This window comes from Callorhinchus milii, unplaced genomic scaffold (assembly GCF_018977255.1).
Source record: "Callorhinchus milii isolate IMCB2004 unplaced genomic scaffold, IMCB_Cmil_1.0 Scaffold15, whole genome shotgun sequence".
Taxonomy (NCBI): Eukaryota; Metazoa; Chordata; class Chondrichthyes; order Chimaeriformes; family Callorhinchidae; genus Callorhinchus; species Callorhinchus milii.
This window is the reverse complement of record NW_024704756.1, coordinates 10,613,228-10,639,880: the sequence shown is the minus strand read 5'-3', so window position 1 is coordinate 10,639,880 and position 26,653 is coordinate 10,613,228. Positions and strand designations below refer to the sequence as shown.

At 38.1% G+C, this 26,653-nt stretch overlaps 3 protein-coding genes across 10 annotated transcripts in view; 1 reads left to right on the top strand and 2 right to left on the bottom strand.

Annotated features, from left to right (window-relative positions):
- ints6l (integrator complex subunit 6 like) overlaps window positions 1-5,864 on the bottom strand; it is a 30,887-nt gene extending 25,023 nt beyond the window's left edge. For 6 of the 7 annotated variants that reach the window (XM_042340894.1, XM_042340895.1, XM_042340897.1 and 3 more), the window contains exon 1: window positions 217-380. In XM_042340894.1, coding sequence (XP_042196828.1) covers window positions 217-327 — 111 coding nt within the window. In that variant the 5' untranslated portion in view covers window positions 328-380. Of the gene's footprint in view, window positions 1-216; window positions 381-5,826 lie in introns of those variants that run through there. The other variant, XM_042340896.1, reaches the window with a different exon arrangement.
- Window positions 5,865-5,902: 38 nt separating this feature from the next.
- On the top strand, window positions 5,903-16,212 carry mospd1 (motile sperm domain containing 1). 2 transcript variants are annotated; one of them, XM_007892639.2, is made up of 6 exons: window positions 5,903-6,072; window positions 10,188-10,440; window positions 10,528-10,603; window positions 12,302-12,525; window positions 13,069-13,230; window positions 15,263-16,212. In XM_007892639.2, the coding sequence occupies exons 2-6, from the start codon at window positions 10,287-10,289 to the stop codon at window positions 15,334-15,336; spliced, it is 690 nt and encodes a 229-aa protein (XP_007890830.1). In that variant the 5' UTR covers window positions 5,903-6,072; window positions 10,188-10,286; the 3' UTR covers window positions 15,337-16,212. The 2 variants fall into 2 exon arrangements, with proteins under 2 accessions (XP_007890830.1, XP_007890839.1); XM_007892648.2 differs by having other exon boundaries at window positions 5,904-6,072; window positions 14,247-15,326.
- A 5,004-nt stretch (window positions 16,213-21,216) lies between these two features.
- On the bottom strand, window positions 21,217-25,067 carry LOC103179402 (protein FAM124A-like). Its single transcript, XM_007894681.2, has 3 exons — window positions 24,932-25,067; window positions 23,549-23,580; window positions 21,217-22,107 (listed from the first exon to the last, which is right to left on the bottom strand). Exons 1-3 carry the CDS (start codon window positions 24,988-24,990, stop codon window positions 21,263-21,265), a joined length of 936 nt encoding a protein of 311 aa, XP_007892872.2. The 5' UTR covers window positions 24,991-25,067; the 3' UTR covers window positions 21,217-21,262.
- Between the last annotated feature and the right edge of the window lie 1,586 nt (window positions 25,068-26,653).

Sequence of the window (26,653 nt, the reverse complement as noted above, 5' to 3'; positions counted from 1 at the left end):
TTTTTCTCTCTCTAACTGGGGTTCATTTTTACTCTTCTTCCCCCCCCCCCACACCCCCCACTCTTCCCACCACACGGAATAAAAAAAAAGTGGGCCATTTTTCTTTTTTAAAAAAAAACGCCTCTTTTTTTTTGAATGGGGTAATATATATTTTTATATAATTATATACGCGTGTGTGTGTGTGTGTGTATATATATGTATATCGAAAGAAATTACCTTCATGAAAATCTCAACCGCGCCTTTGGCTATGTCCAAATACGTCGTACCCAAACAAGTCCGCTGGTTCATGGAAGCGGACGTATCTATCAGAAAGAGTAAAATGGGCATTTTTTTTTCGTTACGCGAAGAAACCAAACGCCCTCCTCCCTCCCTCCCCCCCCCACCCCAAAAAAAAAAGGAGAGAAAATAATTATCTCCCTTTTTCTGTCTGGGTCTCTCGCTCTCTCTTCTTTTTTTTCTCCCTCTCTCTCTCTCTCTTGTCTATCTGTCTGTCTCTCTCTCTCTGTTCTGTCTGTCTGTCTGTCTGTCGAGTACTGGAAGTGGACTGCGAACCCACGAGGGTCGCTGTGCTGTGCCCGCCCGACCGCTCGGCCTCGCTAACGCTTTCTCTCTCTCTCTCTCACTCTTTTTTTTCTCTCTCTCTGGACAACTTCTTCCCAACCACGGCCTGAGGGGGGAGGGGGGGGGGAAAGGAGGCGACACGTGACTGCGTCGCCATTGGTCGACACCGCAGCCATTCGTTAGGAGCTGGGGTAAGGCTACTGCGCATGTCCGCTTCGCCATCTTCCCTTCCCCCCCCCACCGCCTCGCCTCGTCCCCGCAAAGGTCGGTGGGAGTTGTAGTTCAATACTACTAATATTAGGAGTAGCAATAACAGCAGTAATAGTGATAGTAATAGTAATAAATAACAATCCTTGCTCATTTGGTAGCGCAGCCCTATCACGCCTTCGAGGCGTCACAACGCGCTTCGCAGAATATACCGGATCGTGGCAATTGGCTGCACGTTTTGCGGGCGAAACGCGTCGGGCAATGACACGCAGCCACGTCCCACAAACAGTCGTGGAGTGAATGACTAGGTTATTTTTTTTTGAAGGGATAATGACCCCACCACCCGCCACCAGAAAAGTTATCTTTTACTGCTCCCTTGTCCCGCAAAGGCTGGCGGGAGTTGTTGTTCCTTTTTTTTCCCCTTCTCTCCCTCCCTCCCTATTTTTTCCTTCCTCTTCATACACAGTATATGTGTGAGTCAGGGCGTTTAAGTGTGTTGACAACCAGACGTAACTGGAGCCTCCCATGTTTACCAAAATACTTGTAATATTAAGTCAGCACCCCACAATGTGGCCTGTGCTTCTCATTTCTTGACTGTTAGTTTAATGTCTTGGGAGAGCGTAAATTAAGTCTCACTGCGTTTTTTTAATAAAACGGGCACTTTGCCTTCCATTGGCCTATTTTAGCTTTCTCAGTATCACCACACAGTGAAGAATCAAAACCACATGTTACCCGTGGGGCGTGGCTATATAAAATAGAAAATATTTACAACAGATTTTTGTTGCATCATTGTGAAAAAATATTGTACTTCACATAATTATTGTTCTGTAGAAGGTCAAAGATGTACACAGCAGTGCTCAGAAAGCAAATGCCACACTGTTGTGCAATCAGTGTGCTATCATATTTATCAAATATTTAAGATGAATATTCAACACATTTCTATTTATAATTGCTCACAAGTTAACTAGTAAACAACTAACTTCACAACTATTTTTAGCCAGGTAACCACATAGGATGTTATGTTCATGTGTATTGCATTATAGTGCTGTGTATACATAGTTCCTCTGGAACTCCATCCGGTAGTCCCCCCGTTTCACCCCTTCCCTTGCCTCCTTCAAGACCCATCTGAAGACCCTCCTCTTTGACCGTGCCTTCGATTACTCTCCTTCCCCGCCGCCCTCCCCGATCCCGACTCCCAGCTCGGGTGACTGTACAGCGCCTTGGTATGTCCTCCCGACGTGAAAGGCACTAAACAAATGTAATGTTGTTGTGCATAATACATGACAGTCCCTTCTCTCCTTCAAAATGTTATGGTCAAATCATATTTGTTTGATTAAAAAAAATACAATGCAGCTATAAACCAGTGTCAAACTAAGCTAACTCTAAGCGCTCTGAGATGCTACCCGGGTGAAGGAACTGTGTTATGTGAAGAAAAACACTCAATTTAAAAATTATTTTGATTGCCCACTCTACCTTTTTACCATGCTGGTGAGAACCCTTACTGAAGAGCCATTTACAACCTGGAGCAACTCCATACACTCACAGGGGTCAACACTTTGGGCACCATCAGTACTAATGTATTTTCCTTGAGCTTAAAGTACCTGCTACAACACTTGAACCTAATCACACACATACATGTGCTGCTTTATTGTTTCATGAATGATAATAATTTACATTTATATAGCACTGTTCACATCAGGAGGATGACTTAAAGCAGTTGATACAAGTGAATGGTAACTGAAACAGTTGAAAAGTGCAAGAATGATTTTATACCTTACTTGATGATGGCTGATACATTCACAGTAAATGTATTGAATGTCCTGATAAACACATAACTTCACAACAAGGCTTGAGTTTCACCATCCGCACTTGCCAAGAAGTGGAGTACCTAAACTACATCCTTGGCAGCATATTAGCTCATCTGGTCAATTCAGAATAAATAACTCTGGTGAAGTACTTGCATTTGATATAATTTTTGTTCTGTTCCTTTACTCTGAAGTGCAGCCCCAACTGAGTTGAAACAGATCTTGTAAAATAACTATTCCTGTGTCAAGTTCCAGTCAGATTAAAACCATACAGAAATCTAGTTAGACAAATTTAAATAGTTATAGTACTATGATGATTGGAGATTAGATTGCTTTTTGTGATTATTAACTGTACAACTATCCTCAACCAAATGCAACAAATGTGAATAGATTAACTATTTTGTAGTTCTTTGTTTATTTTCTTTAAGATCATTAAAAACACATAACCCGACATTTATTTTATGATGGATGATTCTTTTGTTCATTTGTTGAAACACTGCATATCGTAACAAATTTTTGAATCAGTAAATCATGACAAAACAAAACTCCAATTTTTCTACAAAACCTATGAAGAGCCATTGTTAATCCATGAAGCAGAATTTATAATCAATTTGTGAATCATCTTCATAAAATCATTCACTCAGTGCTCCAGTATGTTGAAAATGTTGCTTCAGATTTTGCAATCAGCGGTTTCTAGGCTAGCAATAAAGAAAACACTACATGAATTTACATTTGAAGCAGCAGGAAACTTAAAAGTTGATGAAATCCAGCTGACAAGCTTGTAATTCCTCCAAGACTTGTTAAATTGTCATAAGATATTTTGTGTTACAATTGCAAAAAAATGAGCTAGATTAAATTTATTCTATCGCTTGAATCTTCCAGTAATAATTGAAACCAATTAAGATTCTTCTGATCTCTAACATCAGCCACACTTGCCAAAGATTTTAATACAGCAAAAAAAATCAGCGGGCAGCTTCAATACTGAAAGTTAATTGAAGTTTTTGTTGCAAGAAGAATATGCATAATATAAGCTAACTTGACAACATTGATTCTTTTTGTGCAATTTTACAGTATATAATTACTTTTTGGTACAGTATATAATTAGTTTGCAGGTTTTTTTTAAACAGTGGTTTATTCAGTGGTTTCTTTAAAATCAGTTTTATTTGTGAAGGGCATAAATTACATGTGAATAAACGTGTGGCAAACACTTCAGACGTTACAGTTATCACCAGAAACCAGATTTTTTAAAAAAAACAATTTTCAGATCGTTAAGTTATCCCAGATAACTGATGTCAGGGTTTCAGAAAATGTAAAACTGCTCTTGAAAAAACATGTCAAGTAACTAAGGATAAGGATGAAGGTTGTGGTAACTTTGAACGTCATGTTCAGATTTGTCTTTTGGAACATCTGTTTGCAATCTGAATCTAAAAGAACATGGTGTCATTACCTGTGCTAAGAAAGACAGTGAGATGTCTCAATGATGTGATAAGGTGCTATATCAAATGCAAGGATTTTTTAAGTGTTGCCAGCGCTCAACTAATGGCCTAGTGGGTAAAGTAATTAAGCCATAGAAGGTCAAGATCTCATTCCCCTCATTTGTGCTGAGCTAGCTGATCTCAGCTGGGGTCATGGTTGGGTGTTATAATTAACTGTAGAATCCCCTGGTTAGTGAGAAGAGAAATCAGTTTGGTTCCTGTCGGAATATACAAATGTCTAAATGAATAATTACTGATGATTACATTTGTTAGAACATCTTATCACATACAAAGCTCTCAAAGTGCTTCACACACTCAGTACATTTTAAGTATAAGTTATTTAACCTGCTAATACAGGCGATTCTAATTCTCTGTACAGTGCTTCATCACTGGCTGCTCTTACTAAAACGGATCATTTCTGGCTTGTCAGATCACTGTTGATTCACTTCCTGGGCATTGACCGCCCATGAATAAAGTTTAGGAGGTGTCACAGATGTCTGTTGCGCATAAATAATGATCCTTGCATTTGATACAGCACTTTATCTTGAAATGGCTCAGAGCTTCACAGAATTTTTCTGAAAAATGCAATAACTGTATTTGTATGTGAATTTGCTCTTCACAGGAAGAGCCACTAACCTTACTTCCTGTGAGTTGCACTTAAGCACTATGTACAGGAAATGCCACTGATATCACTTTACTAAAGAAGCTTTTGGAGCTATTGATCATTTTTGGTTCCCTTGTGTGCACCAGCAATGCTTCAATCATTTTTGAAATGACTAAGTTTAATTTATTTTGGAAATGTTAGGCAGGACACCAAGCACATTCCCTGGTCTTATTTGAAACAGTACCATGAGATCATTAACTTCCACCTGAACAGGTATATAAGTGATCATTCCCTCAACCTAGATACGTTATAACTTATCTTACAAGTTTTATTTAGCCAAACAGAGTGATCAATCATTAACCATGCCTAGTATTGCAAGTGATCAGCCAGTTTCTATGGAACCAGTTCAATCCTAGAGATCCTGCTTATCTTCCTTTCCCTCCCCAGTTTTTCATAAAGGATGTGAAAAAGGTTAGAAATCCTGAAGCATACTCAGCAGGTTCCCAATGTTCGGAGGATTTTGCGGGGAAACAAAAGACATTGACACTCATTTCAGCAATGTTTTTTTAAAAAAACCATCAGGATTCACACTCAGAAGCTTTTGGTTCATGTCGGTGACTCAAGCAAGTGAGCTGCCCAGCAAATCAATCAGCGGTCTAAATGATGAAACTCAATTCCAGTGCAGGTATTCAGTCACGTTTCTTAACAGGCATTTCATATAGCTTCTGTAACAGTCAAACTTTCCAAACACTTCACAGTTCTTTGCTGCCCAGCGCATTGGCTGACTTGCCTACTTACTGCCCTGGAGACGAAAATAAGGAAACCAAGCGACTCGAACGATTCGACATCGGTTCGAAGTACCGTACGTATTTTTTTCCTTAATTCAGTACTGGGGCGGCACCAAATGGATCGACTGCTCCAGAGAGCCCGGCACGGGGACTGAGCGCCAAATAGCAATAATAATAATAATAATCTTGGCATTTGACATGCAGCGCCTTATCACGTCTTGGAGACGTCTCGAAGCGCTTCGCAGGATACGCCGCGAAGCGAACGGACCGCGATTCTCCCGCGGGCGAAAGCGAATGCCCTCCTTTCCTTTCTGAGGAAATGGCTGTACAGGCGGGAAAGGGACGGTGGTGGTGGTGGTGGGGGGGTTGAGGGCAGTTTCACTAACCTAACCAGCGGGAATGGATGGTAAGTGACAGCCTGACAGGCGCCAGATGAGAGATGCTCTTTCCGAGCCAGTGCGTGAGCTGTCCGCTGACGTCAGCGCGGAGGAGTCCTCCTGTATCCCGGCGGGCAAAGCGGCGGCGTCGGAGGACAGAGGGAGAGAGAGAGAGAGAGAGAGAAAGATTGAGGCTGCAGAATCAGAAGCGAGAGAACAATAAAAACGGCGGCGGCGGCACGGACGGAGCCTGAGGTAAGAGATGATGGCGTTTTTGAAAATTGTTCTTCGTTTTTTTTTACACACACACACTCACACTCACGCAAACGCACGCGCGCGCGCGCGCACGCAGCTTCCCCGGCCACCAACCGTTACCGAGCGGTCGTCGAGAGACGCCTTTGTACACGTTAATCCGTTTTTCACTCGGCGCTGGGCCCCGAGGCTACGACCTCAGAGCCGAGGCTTTTGAGGCCCAGAGCCAACACCACCGAGGCCGAAAATGGAGGCAAACCGGAAAGTGCTTCATTCAGTTCGACTCGGGCAGCTTTTTTTTTATCCCCCCCTCCTCCTACTTAAACTGAAATGAAACGAAACGGTCGCCTCCGCTGCGGGGCTTCAGAAGGCCGGTGTCGGTCTGTGTGTAAGGTGACGGAGCCGGTGTTTTGCAGCCACTCGGATTGATTCGCCTCTGGTCCCGGACGCCGCCCCCCCCGCCCGCCCGCGGCACCTGCTGTCACTCAAACCGTAAACACGGCCACGTGACTAGCCACGTGCAGCGCGAGCGAGTGACGCACAAACCAGGAACCCGGCAGCCAGGCCTTCTCCTTATACACAACAACAACAACAACAACAAATAATCCTTGCATTTGGCACAGCGCCCTATCGCGTCTTCGAGACGTCCCAAAGCGCTTCGCAGAATATACCGTTGACTGTATTTTTTTTTCGCGGGCGAATCATGGCAGCCAGTTGTGCAGGGCAGTGTCCCACAAGCAATAGTGGAGTGAGTGAGTGATCAGACTATCATTCTTTTTTGAAGGGATTATCCCCGGAAAAGCGATCTAACAATTAAGTTCCGACTTGCTTACTGTTTGTGGAGTAGGGAAACGTGCCAAGGTTTCACGCTGTTGGAATTTAACATTAAGGGAGAGAGTGATGTAGTTGAATCCAAAGCAAGGGTCTTAAGTCTAAATAAAGCCAACTTTGCAGGTATGAAAGAAGATTTGCCTAAAATAGACTGGGAAATTAGATTAAAAAATATGATGGTAGACCAGCAATGGCAAACGTTTAAAGATAATAATACATAATTCCCAGCGATCACATATTCCTTTGAAAAACAAAAATACCACAGGAAAAGTGGTTCAACCTTGGCTAACTAGAGAAGTTAGGGAAAGTATAAAATTAAAGCAAGAGGCCTACAATACTGCCAAAAAGAGCAGTAAACCTGAGGATTGGGAGGGCTTTAGAGATCAGCAAAGGAAAACCAAGAAACTGATTAAGCGGAAGAAAATGGAATATGAGAGTAAACTAGCTAGGAACATAAAGACAGATTGTAAGAGTTTTTACAAGTACATAAAGAGGAAGAGACTATCAAAAGTGAATGTGGGTCCATTGCAACATGACAGGAGAAATTATGATGGGGAATAAAGAGATGGCAGAGTCATTAAACAATTATTTTGCCTCTGTCTTCACGTTAGAAGACACTGAAAACTTACCGAAAATAGAGAGAAACCTGGAGGCTAATGTTAGTGAGGGACTTAAAGAAATGAACATCAGTAAAGCAATAGTACTAGTGAAAATGATAGGATTAAAAACCGATGAATCCCCTGGACCTGATGGCCTGCATCCTAGGGTTTCAAAAAAGGTGCCTGCAGAGATAGTGAATGCAATGTTTTTGATCTTCCAAAATTCCCTGGATTCTGGAATGGTTCCCAGTGATTGGAAGGTCGCAAACTTAACAACGATATTTAAGAAAGGTGGGAGACAAAAAATGGGGAACTACAGACCAGTTAGTCTGGCATCGGTGGTAGGGAAAATTCTAGAGTCCTTAATTAGGGACCTCGTCGTGGGGTACTTAGAAAATCATAACATGATTAGGCAGAGTCAACATGGGTATACAAAAGGGAAATCATGTTCAACAAATCTTATAGAGATTTTTGAGGGCGTAACTAGCAGGTTAGATAGGGGGGAACCAGTAGATGTGTATTTGGATTTCCAGAAGGCATTTGACAAGGTGCCACATTAAAGGCTGCTGCATAAGATTAGAGCCCATGGAATTAAAGACAATATATTAGCATGGATTGGAGAGTGGCCAACAGGAAGAAAACAGAGAGTAGAGATAAACGGGTCCTTCTCAGATTGGCAGGATGTGACTAGTGGAGTGCCACAAGGATCAGTGCTTGGGCCTGAATTATATACAGTCTATATCAATGATTTAGTTGAGGAAATATAACTTAATATATCTAAATTCGCGGATGATACCAAGATAGGTGGGAGAGTAAGCTGTGAGGATGACACACGAAGAATGCAAAGGGAAATAGACAGGCTAGGTGAGTGGGCAAGAAGGTGGCAAATGGAGTATAACATGGGGAAGTGTGAAGTTATTCACCTAGGTCGTAAAAATAGAAAAGCGAATTATTTTCTAGAGGGGGAAAGACTAGGTAGTGTTAGTGTTCAGAGGGATTTGGGTGTCCTTGTACACCAGTCACAAAAAGTATCCAGATACAGAAAGCAACTAGGAAGGCTAATGCCATGTTGGCGTTCGTTGCAAAAGGGTTAGAGTACAAGAATAGGGAAGCATTGCTAAAGTTGTATAAGGCCTTGGTGAGACCACACCTAGAATATTGTGTGCAGTTTTGGTTTCCTTATTTAAGAAAGGACATACTTGCCTTAGAGGGGATGCAGCATAGATTCACTAGGTTGGTTCATGGGATGAGGGGATTGACCTATTGAGTAAACTAGGCCTATATTCTCTAGAATATAGAAGAATTAGAGGTGATCTTATAGAAATCTGTACGATTCTTGAGGGTCTTGACAAGGTAGAGGCCGTGAGACTGTTTCCCCTGGTTGGAGAATCTGAAACTAGGGGTCATAGTCTCAAGATTAAGGGTCAGCCTTTTCGAAATGAGTTGAGGAAACATTTCTTCACTCAGAGGGTAGTGAATTTGTGGAATTCTCTACCCCAGAGGCTGTGGATGCTCAGTCCTTGAACATATTCAAGACTGAGGTTGTTAGATTTCTAAAGGATGGAGGGATAAAGGGATATGGGTATAGGGCGGGTAAATGGAATTAGGTTAGAAGATCAGCCATGATCTTATTAAATGGTGGGGCAGGCTCGAGGGGCCGAATAGCCTACTCCTGCTCCTATGTCTTATGGTCTTATGGAATCGAACCCAGGTTCTCTCGTTTGCGAGGCGAATGCTCTAACCACCAAGCTGCACGACTCCACAGACGGTAAACCAGAGACCAAGCAGTACAGCATTTTTGTTTAAATCAGAGATCAAGAGGTCCAGCCTTCTATGTGAACCAGAGACGGAGCAGTCCAGCCCTGCGTTTGAAATGGACTGGATAGTTCAGCTTTGCATTTAAACTACTCCAGAGAGAGTAGGTCAAAGTCTAACCTTATATTTGAACTACCTCTGCGAGTACTACATGCTCAGAGTGATGCAGAGTATACTTCAATCGCAAATAAAGATAGAAAATGAACACATTGAGGTATAATTCCAAGTATTGGATTCACTTCACAATAACTTGCCCTAAGTATTCATGTTCTTGGGTCAAGCTATTCATCTGTGAGGAGCATTACAACTGCATTTGCTCCACTCCAGTAATGGAGCACAATAATTTTAACATTGAATTAAATTCTTCCAGTATGTAGCCAAAAATATCTTTGAAAGATTGAAACCAGGTATTTTAAAAACAGATAGGATTTCAATTGTTATCTGAATTTTTATAGATTTTTTTTCGATATTGACGAAAGCTCAGTACATTGATACAAATATATTTGAGATAAATTTGTCCTTTGTGGTCCAATTTTAAGTGCTGTAAAATCTATATACAAGTGTTTAAAATGTATATCTGTTAATGGTTCTCTTTGTTCAGTGGTGTTTTGAATCAACTAGTACTTCTGGGTTGAACTATGGTTGGAAAGCTGCCCATTGTAAGTGCTCAGATGAAATATCTGTTATTCATGTGACATTTCCCTGAGACTGCATCGAAAAACAAATAGTACAACATTGCATAAACATTAAATTTGTAGGAAATTGAATCCTATGTTACCAGAGAAAGTTGGTCGTTGTAAATAAAAAAAATTTTAAATAAAATATTTGTTGGAATTTTATCCTGAACAAAGCATTCTTTTTTTTGTATCACAGGCATGCCAAAATGCTTAAAGGACTATAAAAAGAGTGAGCTGTTTTGAAGGGACTTAAGCAAGAAAGAACATCGAAAGCAGCAAGAACCATTCAGTGCCAATGCAGCAACAAAGACGACAGCCAGAATTAGTGGAAGGAAATCTTCCTGTCTTTGTGTTCCCAACAGAACTTATATTTTATGCAGATGATCAGTCAACGCACAAGCAAGTGTTGACTCTCTACAACCCTTACGAATTTGCCTTAAAATTCAAAGGTATACATGCAGCTTTATTTATTTGGGGCATATTTTAGCTCTACAGTCACCTTTAATGTGGTAACGCTTTCTCTTTTGCATTTTCAGTTTTGTGCACAGCTCCAAACAAGTATGTTGTTGTTGATGCTGCTGGTGCAGTGAAGCCTCAGTGTTGTGTTGACATGTAAGTGAAAGTGATTAGTGGAATGTTAAATAGTTCATTTTGTGTGTTACTTGATGATCTTTTCCTTCATTAAATGCTGTGAAGATATTGAAGATAGATAGATGGTCTAAGGTGGAAATGCAATTTGAGAGCATCTGATGATAAATTGCAAAAGTAAAACTTGTCTGGTTTATACGATCAGTACTAGCCCAGGTTTGTCAGAGGCCATAATACAATCCCAGACTTTTTAGAATACATATTTGTTTTTTCTTTATCCCAGTAACTCTTCCATTTCAGAAAGGATTTTCATCTATCAACTATCTGCTCCCATTGTTTATTTTTAAAAAGTACAATTTCACAGTAGATGAGAACATGGGATAAGGGACAATCTGAATTTAATTACATGAAGGAACATTGGTGTTGAAAATAATTATTCCATACAATAATTGTATGGAACAGAAAGCCTCCAATGATTAAACATAGTAAATAATTTGTGATAGAATGAAAAAAATACCCAGGTTCTGCACTCAGTATTTGAATTTGTTGATATCAATACTACTGAGTGAAAAACAACATCTTCAACTTACACTACTCCAGTGCACTAATGAATTCAGTACTCCCAAAGTAATTTCTAACTATGGGTAAACAACTATTTAAATTGTGTACTGAAAGGATGAATTATATATATATGTGTATATTTGTTAACTTTCTAGAGCCTACCTTTTTGGCTATGGAAACACATTTATTTAAATAACTTATCCAACTTTGGTTTTCTTCCAGTATAGAGAGCATGATGGGATTCCTTCTTATGTCAGTTGCTTACCTAGTAGAAGAATGTATGAAATGCTGTGCAAGCCATTATCCATTTTGAACACTTTCTCTTATTCTTCAGAAAGAAGTACTTCAGATTGAAAGTACTTTTTTTCCCCAAAAGATCAACAATTCTGTTTAAAATGAAATACATTATCATGGCTATATATTTATCATTTGATGGTACTTATCTACAGAAGCATCTTCTTTAACTGCATAAGGTGTCACTTTACAACTTCTTTACTGTCCTTCTGATAATAATGGCCAAAGAGTTCACATCAGCCATCATTAATTTGCGTCCATGTGATAGATGTACTTCTGAAAATTATAAACTCACAATGCCTTTGTATCAGGACTATTTTGGAAACACTCTTTTCTGCCTTCCTTCCTCTCTCTAGTATAATCTGGTGACATATCTGAAAATAATTCCAAATGACTTTTGGTTCAAGAATATGAATATTGTGAAGTTGCAACAGAATAATCATTACATATTTGTCACTAGTACCCGATTTACAGTATGCCAACTATTCTGATGTCTCAATATTGTCATTCTTTTACAGATCTTAATAGTTTTTTTATATTCTGCTCGATGTTATAATATCTTAAACTAATTGATTTCTTCTGAAGCAGAATTCATATTCCGGTTAACAAAAACAAGTCAGTCAAACCTAATTATACTAGCTAGACCCCCACTGTTTCTGTAACATGGCAATACAGATATTATAGCAAAAGTGGTCAGATTACAGGTTTAAATAATCTAGTGAGTTCTAGATAGAATTTCAAGCTACCAGTTATAACTTTAATCTGAACACTATAGCTACATTGAGGATCTTCTTCTAGTTAATATAGCTTTTAGAACTATTGACTGTTTTATTTAAAGGTAGTATAAATAAACTTTTTTTTCTCCAGTGTTATACGCCACAGAGATGTTCGACCTTGCCATTATGGCATAATAGACAAATTCCGCCTGCAAGTGTCAGAACAAAGTCAACGAAAAGCACTAGGTAAAAAGGAGGTCATTGCTGTTCTCCTTTCATCTTCAAAAGAGCAACAGCATAAGGAGGAAGAAGAGAAACGCATCAAGGATCATTTGGCAGAAACTGTGTTTTTTGAGCAGAATTCTTTTCAACAGGGTAAGTATTGTGTCTGCATGGTGCCAAACTTGTAGTTGCTCATTTGCATTCAATATTAATCAGGAGTTTCACAAACATATATTGTAATATTTCAGTATAGAAAAGCAATATTGGTTTCCATATTTTATTGTCTAACCCAAATAAATCTGAAAGGCTTTACAAAGTAAAGCATGTAAGGTGGTGGAGGAAAAACTACAATGACAGTATCATCTGACTCATTTTGTTTTGATCCACCACAGTTGCAGCAATGTCACAGATTTAAGGATAGAACTTGAGAGCTTCCTGGTCTATAAAATTCAACATATCATTCCATGTTATATACTTGGGCAATGAGCCATTGGACTACAATAAATATTTAAGGCCAGACTTATGATTACATTGTAAATATAACATTTGGGAAGAAAGCCATTTAATATTGGGTTGGAGTTGAATTTGAAAGGCATAGAACAGATTCATTATTAGATTATGTTGGTACCTATTTTTACTTGTTATACATGTTGAATAATTTTGTACACCACTCAATAATGGGCAATTAATTTTCAGAATCCAGAGCTGCTTCTTCGGGACCGAGTTTACTTACAGTCTTCCTGGGGATTGTCTGCGTGGCAGCACTAATGTTACCATCACTTGGAGATGCAGAATCCCTTGTGCCAGTCTACCTCCATCTAAGTGTCAATCAGAAATTAGTTGCTGCTTATGTTTTAGGTAAGATTATTTAACATTAATATAGATTAGTGAATTGGATTCAATACTGAGTTACCCCAAATTAGTGTTTTGTTGAAAGGATCCTGATGAAGGTCCTAAATTGATATTCAGACTTAAATCTCTCCCTTCTGAACTATAATGTCATCCGTATCTATCTGTAATCAATGTTTTGCTTTAATACTTTCGGCTTTCCTCTTGAAGTCTTCGCTTTTTAAAACATTTTTTAGCGGACATTTATATGTCCATAACTTGTATTTTTATTTTAAAACATACTCTTGAGAATTTACTAAATTTAATATCACAAGATTATGGGCTCTTTATGAAAATATGCATGCTAAAAATGTTTTCATTCAGTTCTGTAAACGTCAGATTCCTGAAGTAATAACCATGAATTAGATTTTTGTAAATTTCAGTTTCCATAATTTTTTCCAGTCATACTCTGGGTATTTTAATAGAAGATATTTACAAGGGCTGCTTTTGCTTTTAACTGTAACTGATTGTTCCAACTTGCGTATCTAGAAATTCAATTCTGTTTGTCAGTCAGCATGTACAAAGGATTAAGCATTGGAAAACCAGAGCTGCCTGACTACCGGGGGACACAATGCCAAGTATAAACAATACCTTGCCCCAGTACCTTACATTCACAATGTAGATGGGCCCAGAGGCTGATCCAATGCACCCGTTACTATTAAACTACTCTGCGAATCAGTCAGTTTCTCCATCAGGGATGTTGTCAGAACAGTCAAGGAATGGAGGAGGTGGGCCCCAAAGTACCTTGGGAAAGCAAGGATTATGTACTATTACATTTTTAAAATCTGTCTCCCCTCTCCCTTCCCCTCCCATTAACTTGACTAATAATCAATATGAATTATTTATTCTTGAGCTGCAAGACAAAACTAGTTGCATTCAGTTCAGGTAAATGGCTTTTACTTGCTAAATCCAGAGTTGCTTGGACATAATATAGAATTTCAATCAGTACATTTGAGGTGTTTAAAAATAAAACTCATGTATTTCAGGTCTTGTAACTATGGTAATCCTACGAACATGAAAAGGTACGGTTCAGGTAAAATAGAAAACTCAGACTCCAGAGTTATCCACATGTTCATCCGAAGCACAGGCTGGCCATTGCCTATGTCACTGCTTTTAAGAATCTGAAGACGAACAGTGGGAACATCCAGTTTTAACAATTTGAAAGTAAAATTGTATTACAAAGAGTAAACAAATCATCAGAATATTGTATATTTGAACAGTTATGTAAAGTTTTGAGGCAGGACCTGTAAACATCCCCCAAAAATGTATGGTTTCAGTGCCCAGAGAAGCCAATTAAGCTTTGTTGTTTAATCTCCATAAGTAGGTTGTTTCATGTGTACAATATAACTTTTATGAAATGGAGCATCATTTGTTGTTAATTTTTACTTCCTGTGAAGTTTTGGTATATAATCATGTAATGCAACCCCCTTAAATGTTTTTTGGATGTCAAAATGAGAGCTGGAGGAAATACTTGGACCCTTTAAAGTAAAACCAATGAGTATTCTTGAACGCATCTTACATTTAATGTTTTGCATCTAAGAAAATGTGCTGAAAATTTAAAAACATTTCAATAAGCACGTTCATTATAAAATAAATATGATTATCAAACAACTAAATTGTTACTTTCAGCAACAATTGATGCTGAATGTAAAATCAAAAATTAAATTAATGTACCAATGAATAATTAGTGAATAATATTCGACAATAAATATAATTTGAAAAAGGTAACGAGAGATTATCCTAAAAGAATTGAAAGAAAAATTATTAGCTTTGTAGATTACTGCAACAGTTAATACCATACCTAGTTAATTTTGAGATGTAGGTTTAATGTGCATTCATATAGTTTTATAAGAACTAATACTGAGTATATGATTAGAACAGTGGATAAGACCAGTTAATAATGTAAGCTTTAGTGGTGGCTGAAAAGAAAGCCTGATTAGAAGCCATGTGTTCAAAGTGGTCATTTTTAATGGCTATATTGATAGTTTCCCATTCTTTGCAGTTCTGAGAACCTGCACTGAACGCTATGGTGCCTTTCTTGGTTTGCTGCCTCGGTGGGGAGAAGCTCACCGCTGATATGGTTTGTAGCATTCTCTCTCTTAAGGTACCCCGAGTAGCACCAGGTTTCTTTTGAGGTCAATCAGATGCATCAATAGAAGGAATTTCATAGGCAATTGTAGCCTAAAAATCTCTTCTCGCCAACTCCCCTCTCCCCACACACATGCACATAACAAATCTATAATCTTGATGTAACTCCAAGATTCATCTTCCCGTGCCAGTCTTGATGAAACAGTGAGCTGAGGAAAGAGAGAGAACACCCTTTAGTGTTTGTATATTGTTTTTTTTAATTTAAGACAAACTGTATGGGGACCTATCGTTAAACTTATTTCCTACTACTTATTTTGTGAAGAATAGACTTGCACCAGAAGAAAATTCTCTTACAACTGCCTCATATTACGAAGACTTGTATAACCAGCATTGCAAAGTTAGAGGGCAGAGAAGAGTGTGTTAAGAAAAAACTGCCAGTGTTACCAAGGCTGCTCCATTTTTTGAAGACTTTTCTTCAATACAAAATATGTGACAATGAATATATTAAATATTTTTTAAACTGTCAGGGCTTCGGAGAAAATGCTTAAAATTCTGAGTTATTGAATGTGAGTAAAGCTTGATGAATTCTGTTCAAATGTTTGTTGTATGTAGACCAAGCAGATTGTGATCACTTTGTGTCTATTAGAAATAAACTGAAGGGGAGAAAATGCAAAGAGTAAGATATCCCTTTTAGTGCAGTTACAGGCATGATAATCATGCCACATAAACCTACATTCTGCAGACTGCATGTTTAAAGGCATATATGCTTTTTTAAAATAAAAAAGCACCAGTATGAAAATTTGTAAATGTTTACATCATGATTTATACAACTTATTTAAACATTTTAATAAAGTTATTTTTGAGAACAGACGTTTTCATCATTTGAGTATCGATTTCTGTTTTATGCCTGTCAATGTGTGTGTATTCATGAACACTTGCAACTTTCAAATGGCACATTAAGCTTTGTTTACATACCTTATGCTTCAACTTACTACATCTTTCATGTGACCACTTGTTCCCATACTTCCACAAGTTCAATAACTGTTAAGAGTTCAATGAAAATATTTAAGACTAAATCAATAAAATAAGAATGTGAAATTAAAGGTAAGTGAATACATACAAGCTTTGTTACTTTTAGCTAGTCATTTGCTAAACTTGCAACAATTTCAACTTTCTTCCTCCCACCGTGAAATGCGCTGTATAAACACAATTGGTTGTTGTGTCCATGTTATTTACCAACAAACTGAGAATACTGGACATCAGTACCCGCCATGATATGTGTTGCCTACATGAGGAAATACAGTAGTTCCAAAATTGAAAACGATCAAAAGAATGTATTTTTTATTTTATGTGTGTATATATATATATTATGAAAACTCATTATAATTATTTAATTGTCGCTGTGGGCGGAGAGGTACTGGACGCATGCCGCACAAGTGGGAAATGGGCTTCATTGCACTCTTGAGGCCCCACTGTTGAGATTCTTTGTGTGTGGTGCTGGGCCCTGAGAGGCAGGAGGTGGTAAGCTTCTGTAGCCGCGCTGTCAGGACAGTTTTTTTGGTGGATCTCCAGGTCCTTCAGATCTGCACTGGTGTGTGTGTCCCTCGGGCCCCCACATCACTACATTTTGCTCAAATAGAACCAAAAACGTCTTGCAAGTGTGTCACTTTGTAAGATCAGAAAAAAAATGTTTTAAACCTAGAGTTTACTTAGGTATATTAGTTTATATGTAACAGTTTTAGTATAGATGGCAAACAAAAATAACTGAGCAAACAACAGTACAAGTCATTTGACTGAAAATTGTTACCACTAGGTGGTATACTCACCAGCAAAATAGGATAAGTATTACCAACTGGAAACATTTTAAAGTTTTCTCCAACAAAATACTTTTGTAGGCATGTAACCAGCCTCATTTATTTTTCTAAAGTTAAACTCGCCTCACTGAACAACATGTTCTAAAGATAATATTGCCACAATAATTGTTTGAATTGCACAATCCATTTTTTTAGCAAACCTTTTAACTATTACTATTAGCTTTCCTGCTGCCTGTCCAGTTAGGACCACAGTGTTTGGGTTCATAAGCTTAAAATCCAGGCCATAGTATAACTTATAAGTCTGTCTTTCTAATCCATTTTCAGATAGAAGATTTTTATGACTCAATGATCACATGTTCAATTTAACAATATATTCAGTGTAAATCATACAAACACCATTGTGGCATCAGACTGATCATATAGAATAGAATTTCAGATATAGAATTCTTCTTCCTTAGAACTTAGAGTAGTCTCGTATTTTAGTGACAAATGTTTATGAAGTGGTAAGAGGTGCGGCTGAATATCTGTTGGTGAAAGTCTCTTTAGTAATTGACAAAGTGGCCCAGTAGGTAGGACACACGGTTTACTGCGAAAAAAACTCATCCTCATAGTTGAATCTGGCAACCTTATTGGATGCCCTGCTGATGAAGAGGTGGTACGGAAACTTTTGTCTTGAACATCCGGCACTGCATAAGCAGACACTATGGAGAGGTCTGAATGAAATGTTTTTAGTCCGGTATCTACATCAGTCTCCTCAGCATCTTCCAGATCAACTATATTGATTCTGCTGCCAAAGCTATCCCTGGCTGATTCATCCTTGTTACAGGATACAAATGAGGATTTGGATTGTGGTGTGGACAAGGCAGATGTGATCGATACATTCGTGAACAGATGTGAAGATAAGGATGAGTCACTTTGTTGAGCATACCATGAGTTTTCTGAAGTGTCATTCACACTTCTACTCCAGTCACCATAGAAACACTCCTCTTTGAAACGGTCACAGTGTTTATGTGCAAGAGTCGTTTGCTGATGTCTACTTGCAGGCTGGAGCCCACAGTTCCAGTTTCTTTCAAAAGCACAGTGCTGGTCTGGAGAGTTAGCTATTCTAGTGATTGCTGGAGACATTCTTAGGACACTCCTGTGCATTTTTGAGCATTTTCTCCATAAACAATCAGTGGATCTTACCTTAAACAAAATGCACAAAGTTCTGTATCATTATTATTATCTCCATAGATTTTAAAGTCTCATTAACAATTCAAAAGAAATTTCTGAAGCTTTATTGCACTGAAACATTAATAAAGTTATTGAGAATAGCCTCATGAAAACTTCTATTTAGTCAATAATGAATTTTAACTACACATTAATTCATTCTATGAATAATTGACTTAACTGACACAATGCCCCCATTCAACCAAAACAATGGCAACTGGAGCTTTTTAAGAGGCTTAATGTACAAAACAGTTCTGAAAGATGAGGTGATAATTTACTTCAAATATTCTATGCAGTAAAATAGACTTATGTTTGTTTACACCTCATGCCCAATGTTTCCAATATTTTACAAATCTCACTGAAATGTTATTATGAAGTTTATGGTTTAAACTTCAATATATTGAATCTAGAACGATTTCTGCTTAGCTTTATGAATTTACAAACTGAAATAACACTTTACATGTAATTGTTTTGTTATACCTATCTTATTAAAATTAAATAATAATAATCCTTGCATTTGATATCGTGCTTTTCACATCTTCGAGACATCTCAAAGTGCTTCACAGAATATTGTAAAATGAATTCACTGTATATTTGTGGGCAAATATTATGATGAGGCCAAACCTCTAACTAAAATTAATTTTAGAAAGCTATAATATGACTTGATGTTTCATGTCTGTAAAGTTAATGAAGTTGTGAACAGAAGTTAATATTTAAGCAGTTTTAATTTTACTATTAGTAAAAATATCAAATGGTAAAATTATTCCCCAACAGCACTGCTTCATTTTTGGAAAGTTATCAAATTACCAACAGTCACATCGCTCAAATTGGTGTCAACTAAGTCAGGCAAATAAGAGAAGTTAATGCTTCCTTTGATTTTCAATAAAGAGAAGAGAGTTTTACTTTGAATAGTTAGAATGCAAAACATTGACGCCACATGTCAAAACCAAACATCAATCCCCATATTTTCAAGGTAAACCAAAAGTTTCTTCAAACAATTTTAAATCTGCCATTTTTTTTCTTGAACAGGACAATACTGGAATACATAATGTTTATGTAGCTGCCTTTATTGGCAACTGAATGCAGACAATCCACATGAGAGCCATTGAGAAAATCCTTTGTATTAATAACCCTTTTGCTTTTTTTATTTCAGTGAGCATGCTGGAGCCTTTCATACATGACAGACACATTTTATTCAGACATTCATTGCTCTTTCAAATTCAAGTGTCTGCCTAATGTGCAACAAGGCAGATTTCCATTCATCGTGCACAAAAGATCAGATGGTGAGGTAATGCTTCTCCCAGTCTGTGTTACACAGTCTAATCATTTCAAGGCCTCTCTGGGTGTTTAAAATACATTTAATGATTTGGGGTAAATTAAGTTTGGGAATTTTTATTCACAAATAATATTTATTCTCCAAATGAAACATCATCCAAGTTGTCTTTGGAGGGTGAGTATAATTCATACACAGTCCACATAACAAATGCACTACTCAAGTGGTTCTGTTACATAAAAACTCCCCTCTCCTGTGGGACAGTGGTAAATATATTGTACATATCCCTCGTGTGTGCTCCAATAACTGACATGTATGTTGAATTAACTGACTTCAGCTGGGCAGCAGTGGGCCATTATAATTGGTATCTTTGGACTTCAGAAAGGAAAATCTGAAATCATTTTCATAGATGTAGGGTTCAGCTTTTATACTCCTCCACTCAAATCAAGTAAAGCCTGCTAACCCACTGACTTGTGCCCAGGCTTATGTCAGTGCCAGGGAGTGGAGAACTACAGTATAGTGTTGTCTATTATGGACACATTATTTAATGTATTGTTTAACAAGACAAACAGTCCAAAATCATCATGGTTTATTTTGTATGACGTCAAATCCTGTTTGTGTATCCTCCATACACACCAATGTTGTTCATTAAGATTCATGCTCAATGTACAGTTTTAGCCATTGAAATACCTCTAATGAATATTGTGAAGTCTGAAGGAGTCTGGTTTAGCTGTGAAGGCCATTACACTAGACTCATTCAAAAACAGCAAATACTGTAAAAGGAACACATTAAGTATTTTGGGCCTTCCTCATCTGAACATCTCCCGATAAGCATTTTAGAGATTATGTCAGTGTGTAATTCTGTTCTGTACCATCTGCTGGTGCACATTTTATTTCTAAAAGAAATGAAAGTGCCAGGTAAACAACATAGGGATTATATTCAGTTCAGTTAGCATGATTTGACTTAATCTCCACATTAACTGAGTATTCATATGATGGAGCACAGTACATGAATCATTTGAACTGCCTAATAAGTTTTCACTTCAGTTGAAATCATCTAGGAGTGGAAGAGGAAACTATCCCTTCGAGCCCTTGGAAGTTTATTTTATATTCTTGCACAAACCGACCAGTTAGACATTATCAACCAATGTCTACATGTCTTGGTGGACTGGAGTCAAAAACAGCTAGTGCCGCAAGACTAAAAACTGGCAGACTGCCTGGATTAGTGGGTCAGTAACACAAAGGATTTATTTGCAGTGTTTGCAAAATTCTCATCCTGTTCACTGTTGAGTCAGGTTAAATTAATTTTCTACTGGTTGATGAAGTGTGTCACAAAGCTATTGTTTAGAACCCAAATGTGAGGGGGATTAAGTCTGTCGACTAGGTCAGATTTAAAATACATTCAGCGTATAATTAATAAGAATTGGGAGTCTATCACAATGGTCTAATAGACACGCAGTATGACACTGATGCACCATAACACAGAGACTGCAAAGCAATTTATTAAAAAGAATATTTCAAAGATATTTTCGCATTTACTTTTAGCGTACAATTATCTTAATATATGGCCCTGTATAAATTTGTGAAGGGTTACTCTTCAATGTGAAACGCTACCAAATTAGTGCAAAACACCTATAAAGACATTAGTGTTATCAGCTGCAATAATACAATAAAGTTTTAAACTGTTCAAGTTTAAATCACACACATAACTGCACCATTTTACCTGTAGTAAAATCTTGTTCCCATCATAATCCTCGGTTTGCCATCTAATATCACTGATCGGACTACAGGGTTTGGGTAACATAGCAACCACCTGAGCGAGCTCTTGTACTCTGAATTCCAAAATAGTTGACTCAGTCGGAGTGGGAAACATGTCCTTGGGAAGCTTTTTGAATGAAAGTTGAAGATCTGTATTTGAGGTTGAATACAGTGTAAAGTAACAGAAGTCTGACTTGGAATAGGAGACCTTGTGCGCTAAGATTACCTTATATAATGCAACCATGTCTTCAAAATGATCAAAACTACAGTATATGGTGTAGCGAATGATCTCCTTGCCGTAGTGCATCTGTCTGATAGCCCAGAGTGGCATACCATCAGCCAGGCTGAAGAAGTCCTGGGTGCAAGGCATATACGGAAGAATTTTCCCAGTGAAATGTTCTGTATGATGGTACTGCCAAGGCGGATGAAGCAAATAGTCGTGCAGTTGCAAGATTCGCTTGTCACCATACTTCTCCTGGAGGAAGATTATAACTGCCAGTGCAGGCTGAATAAAGACACTTGGGTAAGATTTTTTGCATTGAAGTGGAGATGCTCGCTCTGCTGCACAAAACAACGGCCAATCTGGAGTGACCCACTGAAGAAGCTTGTGAATTGTATTATGCAAAATGTCTGAGCATCCTGGATTAGTGATAAGGTGGATCACAACAAGAAAAGGGTCTTGAGATCCCTCCAGAGAAAGTTGACCTTAAAAAAAATGATAAATCCGATTGTAAGGCATGTATGTTGGAGCAACTCAACCTAACTGTGGGAAGTATAAAACAGCAAAAGATTTGAGGCATTATTTGAAAATTAAATTTATAGGCAAGTGCTTAGTATTTTTCAAGTCTTATAGTATAGATTTAGGATTTTGTTCACTACAAATAGAAAGTCAATTTAATTAATTATCCTCTGGTGGGGATGGGGGTTGGGGAGAGAGGGGGAACAAGGGGATAGACAACTTCAGTTGAATCTGCGGATTTTACTGACATTACTAAATCACCCTAATTGTTAAAAGGATAGGTGCTCTAACTGCACTTGTGGGCGTTTCTTAGTCCTTTGTCCAATTGTATCGACACAACTGTTTAATCTCCCAACAAAAATTGGCAATTTCTCAGAACAGAACCAGTGCTTTGTTTATCCTAGAAAACCACCGGAGCTTGACTACTTTTGAATTCTGTGGCTCTTACCCAAATCTGCCAGTAGCAGTTACAAACTAAAACTATAACGAGTGGATTCTATTACAATAATAATGACTCATTTCCTGACATATGTTAACGTAAGTAGAACAAATTGTTTTAGGGTAGGTGATATATACCTTAGTATTCACAAGTTCTTAATATATACACACGCACCTATGCATTTATGTATGAAATTACACAGCTTTAATAAACCCACCTTTAGCAAAATGCCAAAGGATTACCATTGTACAATGTTGTCACAAGATTCAGTGAGGGAGCAGGCACCAATACACTTTAAAAGGACAAAAACTTAAATTAGGGCCAATACACTTGCTGTGATAATAATCTTTGATTTTCTAATGCCTTACCATATCATTGAGACATCTCAAGCCTCTTCACAGGAATTATCATAAAGCACAGTGCTTGTATTTTGAATGCAAAAGCAGCAGCCAAATTGCTCCTAGCAATGTCCCAAAACAACAGTTATGAGGTAAATGACCAATTTTATCTAGAGATAGTTGGCTAGGGACACCAGGGACTCCCCTTCTCTTTTCAAGTCGTGCTTTGCGGTTTTTAACCTGAATAGGCAAATGGGACTTTGGTTCAATGTCTCATCTCTTACATTAATGCTCCCCAGCACTATATTGGGGTGTCAGTCCAGAGACCATGAAATTAAAGTCCCGATGTAGGGTTTGAACCCCAAACCGTGCCTCAAAGGCAAGTATGTTATCAACTGAGCCAGGCTGTTGCACAAAACTTCCAATTTATCACGTTGAACTGCTCCTACTATGATTACTGGATTTAAAAATACAAAATTTGGTCCAGTTAAATACAGCCAATAAGTTGTGAATTCCTAGCAAACATGTTCATGTTGATGCAGGAATATTATAGCTGTCCTCAATGAAAGTTTTTCACTTCAATCACAGTCCAGGCATTTGCTACAAATGGTACTTTTTTTCAATACTTACTGCCAATAGATGACATTGGACTGCAGTCTGACCTTGAAAAAAGAAATACAAATAGGAATTAAGCCACTTTTAAGAGTTTTTTGATTTACGACAATTCCGATTTAGCTTCCTATATTCATATTTAAAAATATTTCCTTCCCCCAAAGCCCTTCACTAGACCTTGCTCTTGGACCTTGTCTTCGGTCACCCTCCTACACCCCACCCTCAGCTTGAGTGCACATTCTTCACCGTCCAGCGCCTTGGGACGTCCTCTTGAATTGAAAGGTACTAGACTTTTCCATATCATAAAGCTTCTTCAGCAAGTTCTACAACACACGAATAACTTTAAAGCACTAAAGTTTTTTTAAAAAAAAATGCTGGAGATTTTACTGAGTCAAAAACATGTTTTTTAAAAAGGGGGAAAATGTTCTCTAATAATAGCATCTATATAAACATTTGACAGATAGGGTTGGTGACAAAATGAGTAGCTTTGAACTGCCCAGTAGTCAAAATTTAAGCTATAGATTTGAGGATGTAACTATTTTAATTTCAATTCTATTTGCCTGTGGTTCTGTGTGGAGGATTTTCAGACAGACAGCAGATCTGCCTCTAATCTCTAGGGGTTACTAAACCTTTCATTGTGTTTTGTTGATGGTGAATCACAAAACAACCAGGCATTAATTAATCTGAAATAAAAAGGCAGCCACATTTCTATTCGGGATGTGGCGATGAATCACTGCTATTGGTGTGCACGTTTTTTTTAAAAAATGCTATTTTTCCTCCAAATAATATCTCCCAAGAATTAATAACAAGGGATAATATGCTTCTTCAAATATACCTAGGTCTGTGTGGCTTATTTTACAAAACCACAATGCAGTGATTTATTCAGATTAGGGTGAAGATATTCAGCTCATTCAGAATCAGGAGTATTAACAACGTGTTGTACACAAAAGAAGCTGAAACTGGTTCGGATCATTATACAAAGGACAAATAAATTCGCAACAGAAAACAAAAATCGCCCCAGAAGCATTTAATCATTTCAATGCAGCGTTAAAAACTAAAAGCTGAATCCATAAGTTTGTTATGAAGTCATAGGGGAAAAAAAGGAAACATGTGTTCAACTTTGGAGGCTTCTACAGTTGTTGTTTAAGCCTTTGACTGAACAATTTCAACCTTTTTTTTTAAACGCACCCCAGAATTTCATCTCAACTTCCACACTTTCAGAGCAATTTTCATTGAGAACTAACCCCTTGCTCCTATTTTGTCCCCCAGACAACAGAAAGTGTCATTAAAACCAACGCCATCCCATCCCTGTTGGAACAATTTCAATTTGAATACACGATTTGCAATTTGCGCAAAAGAAAATTTACTGTACAAACAGAATGAAAAATAAATTCCACCCACTCTCCTGTTTCGGCTCCAGAATCCATGTAGTCATCTGCAGTCAGACGCCTGGTCCCCATTCCGTGGATGAAAACGTTTACAAAGTTTGAGGATGTAGTGGGATAGAATGAGGCTTTTGCTTCTATGAGTCCAAAAGGGGTTTATATCGAATTAACTGTTCTTATTCACGAATCTGAAGAAATAAAATGCAGCATCTGTTACAATCCTCTCTCCAGACACCAAGAAACCTCCTGCAGAAAGCTCACTCACTCACTCACTGCTCTCCAAGCCCAGGTCCTGCTCCTCCTCCAACCTGTCATTGGCTCTCAATGTTAATGTAGATTTGCTATTTATTCTGCACATTGACCACTTAACCATCACAGCGGCAGCTCGTTTGTACGAACTCAGAGCGACAGCGAAGGGCTGTTTTAGCTAATGCAAGATATTGTGCCAACCATAACCTTTCATTTCCTCTTTTGCGCCCACCTAAGGTTTTTGCAAAGATTTACATACGTCCACGTTTCGCAGCGAACCTTTGACCAGCGAGAGCGCTCTTCACTGCATTGCTTAGAAAGAAAGCACCAAACGGTTCCCAAATATAAATATAGGGCATTAAGGGATGACTGAAGAAATTGTTGCATTCCCAGATCTAGGTTTATGCCCTCGCCACACAATGTGCCCCCATGAGGTTTGAAAGCAACAATTATTGTGCAGCAATAAGGATTACTGGGTGCAGATTTCCTCCCTGAGCTATGGATAAATGGAACAGATTCTCAGCCAAAAAAAAAGTCGATGCTGTCCTGATTAACTAGAGAGAGGATGGATAGAGGAGGGATAGATGGATGGTTGATTTTAGTTATAGTAATAGATTTTTTTTTAAAAAAAACAGCTTACAGTACATCGTTGTTTCAGTGTTTGTGGGTACGGGAGGGCTATGGGGAGTGTGGAACTGCAAAAGGAAGCAGGTCTGGTTCCACAGTGGAGACTATGAGAAGGATGAATATTCTGATTTTTGTTTTGTTTTCATTTTGCTTTGGTGGATCAGGATCATGGAATAGCTACCCTAAACCTCTCCCCTCCAAGAGATAGTGGACATGATGGCACATGATCAGGTGGGCTGGAGTATGGGTTGTGGAAGCAAATGGGAAGCCTTTTCGATTTCATACTTTTTGTTATGTTTTTCTCATATAATAAATAGTTTGTTCCATAACAATCTCAGTGCTGCCCTCACGTGGTAGAAAATCACCCACATGAACAAGTGCAAAGAGAGGGATGGACATTTCAATTAGATTTTTAATGTTAAACCTAAATCTGGGAAACACAATTTGAATTACAGCATGTACAATAAGCTATACATGGTAAATATGATTGTTAGGATCAGCATGACTAAGATTGTTCTAGCTATGTAGGCATATCTTCTAACTACAGTACATATGCCTAATTAAAATGCTTGTGTGTCATGGAGTAACTGGCTTTAAAAACTTATTTGGAACCATGATGAATGTGTACATCACTACTCATTTTGTTAATCTGGTTTCTGATTTAAGTGGGTTTTGAATATTTTGTGCACAGAAACATAGAAACAGGAGTATGCTATTCAGCCCCCCGAGCCTGTTCCGCTGTTCTATAAGATCATGGTCCAATTAACAAAGTCCAATTACCCGACCTTGTCCCATATCCTTTAATACCTGACCTAACAAACAGCTGTCCATCTCAGTCTTGAAATCACTGAAATCGTGTTGT

Bases quoted from the DNA above. Each gene is read 5' to 3' on its own strand.
- mospd1 (XM_007892639.2), top strand. From the start codon at position 10,287: ATGCAGCAACAAAGACGACAGCCAGAATTAGTGGAAGGAAATCTTCCT. The intron at 10,604-12,301 runs GTAAGTGAAAGT...TTTTTTCTCCAG, and splicing joins CCTCAGTGTTGTGTTGACAT to TGTTATACGCCACAGAGATG. The intron at 13,231-15,262 runs GTAAGATTATTT...CATTCTTTGCAG, and splicing joins AGTTGCTGCTTATGTTTTAG to TTCTGAGAACCTGCACTGAA.
- LOC103179402 (XM_007894681.2), bottom strand. From the start codon at position 24,990: ATGGGGACCAGGCGTCTGACTGCAGATGACTACATGGATTCTGGAGCC. The intron at 23,581-24,931 runs GTGGGTGGAATT...TCTTTTTTCAAG, and splicing joins TCTGGAGCCGAAACAGGAGA to GTCAGACTGCAGTCCAATGT. The intron at 22,108-23,548 runs GTAAGTATTGAA...ATTTTTTTTAAG, and splicing joins TCCAATGTCATCTATTGGCA to GTCAACTTTCTCTGGAGGGA.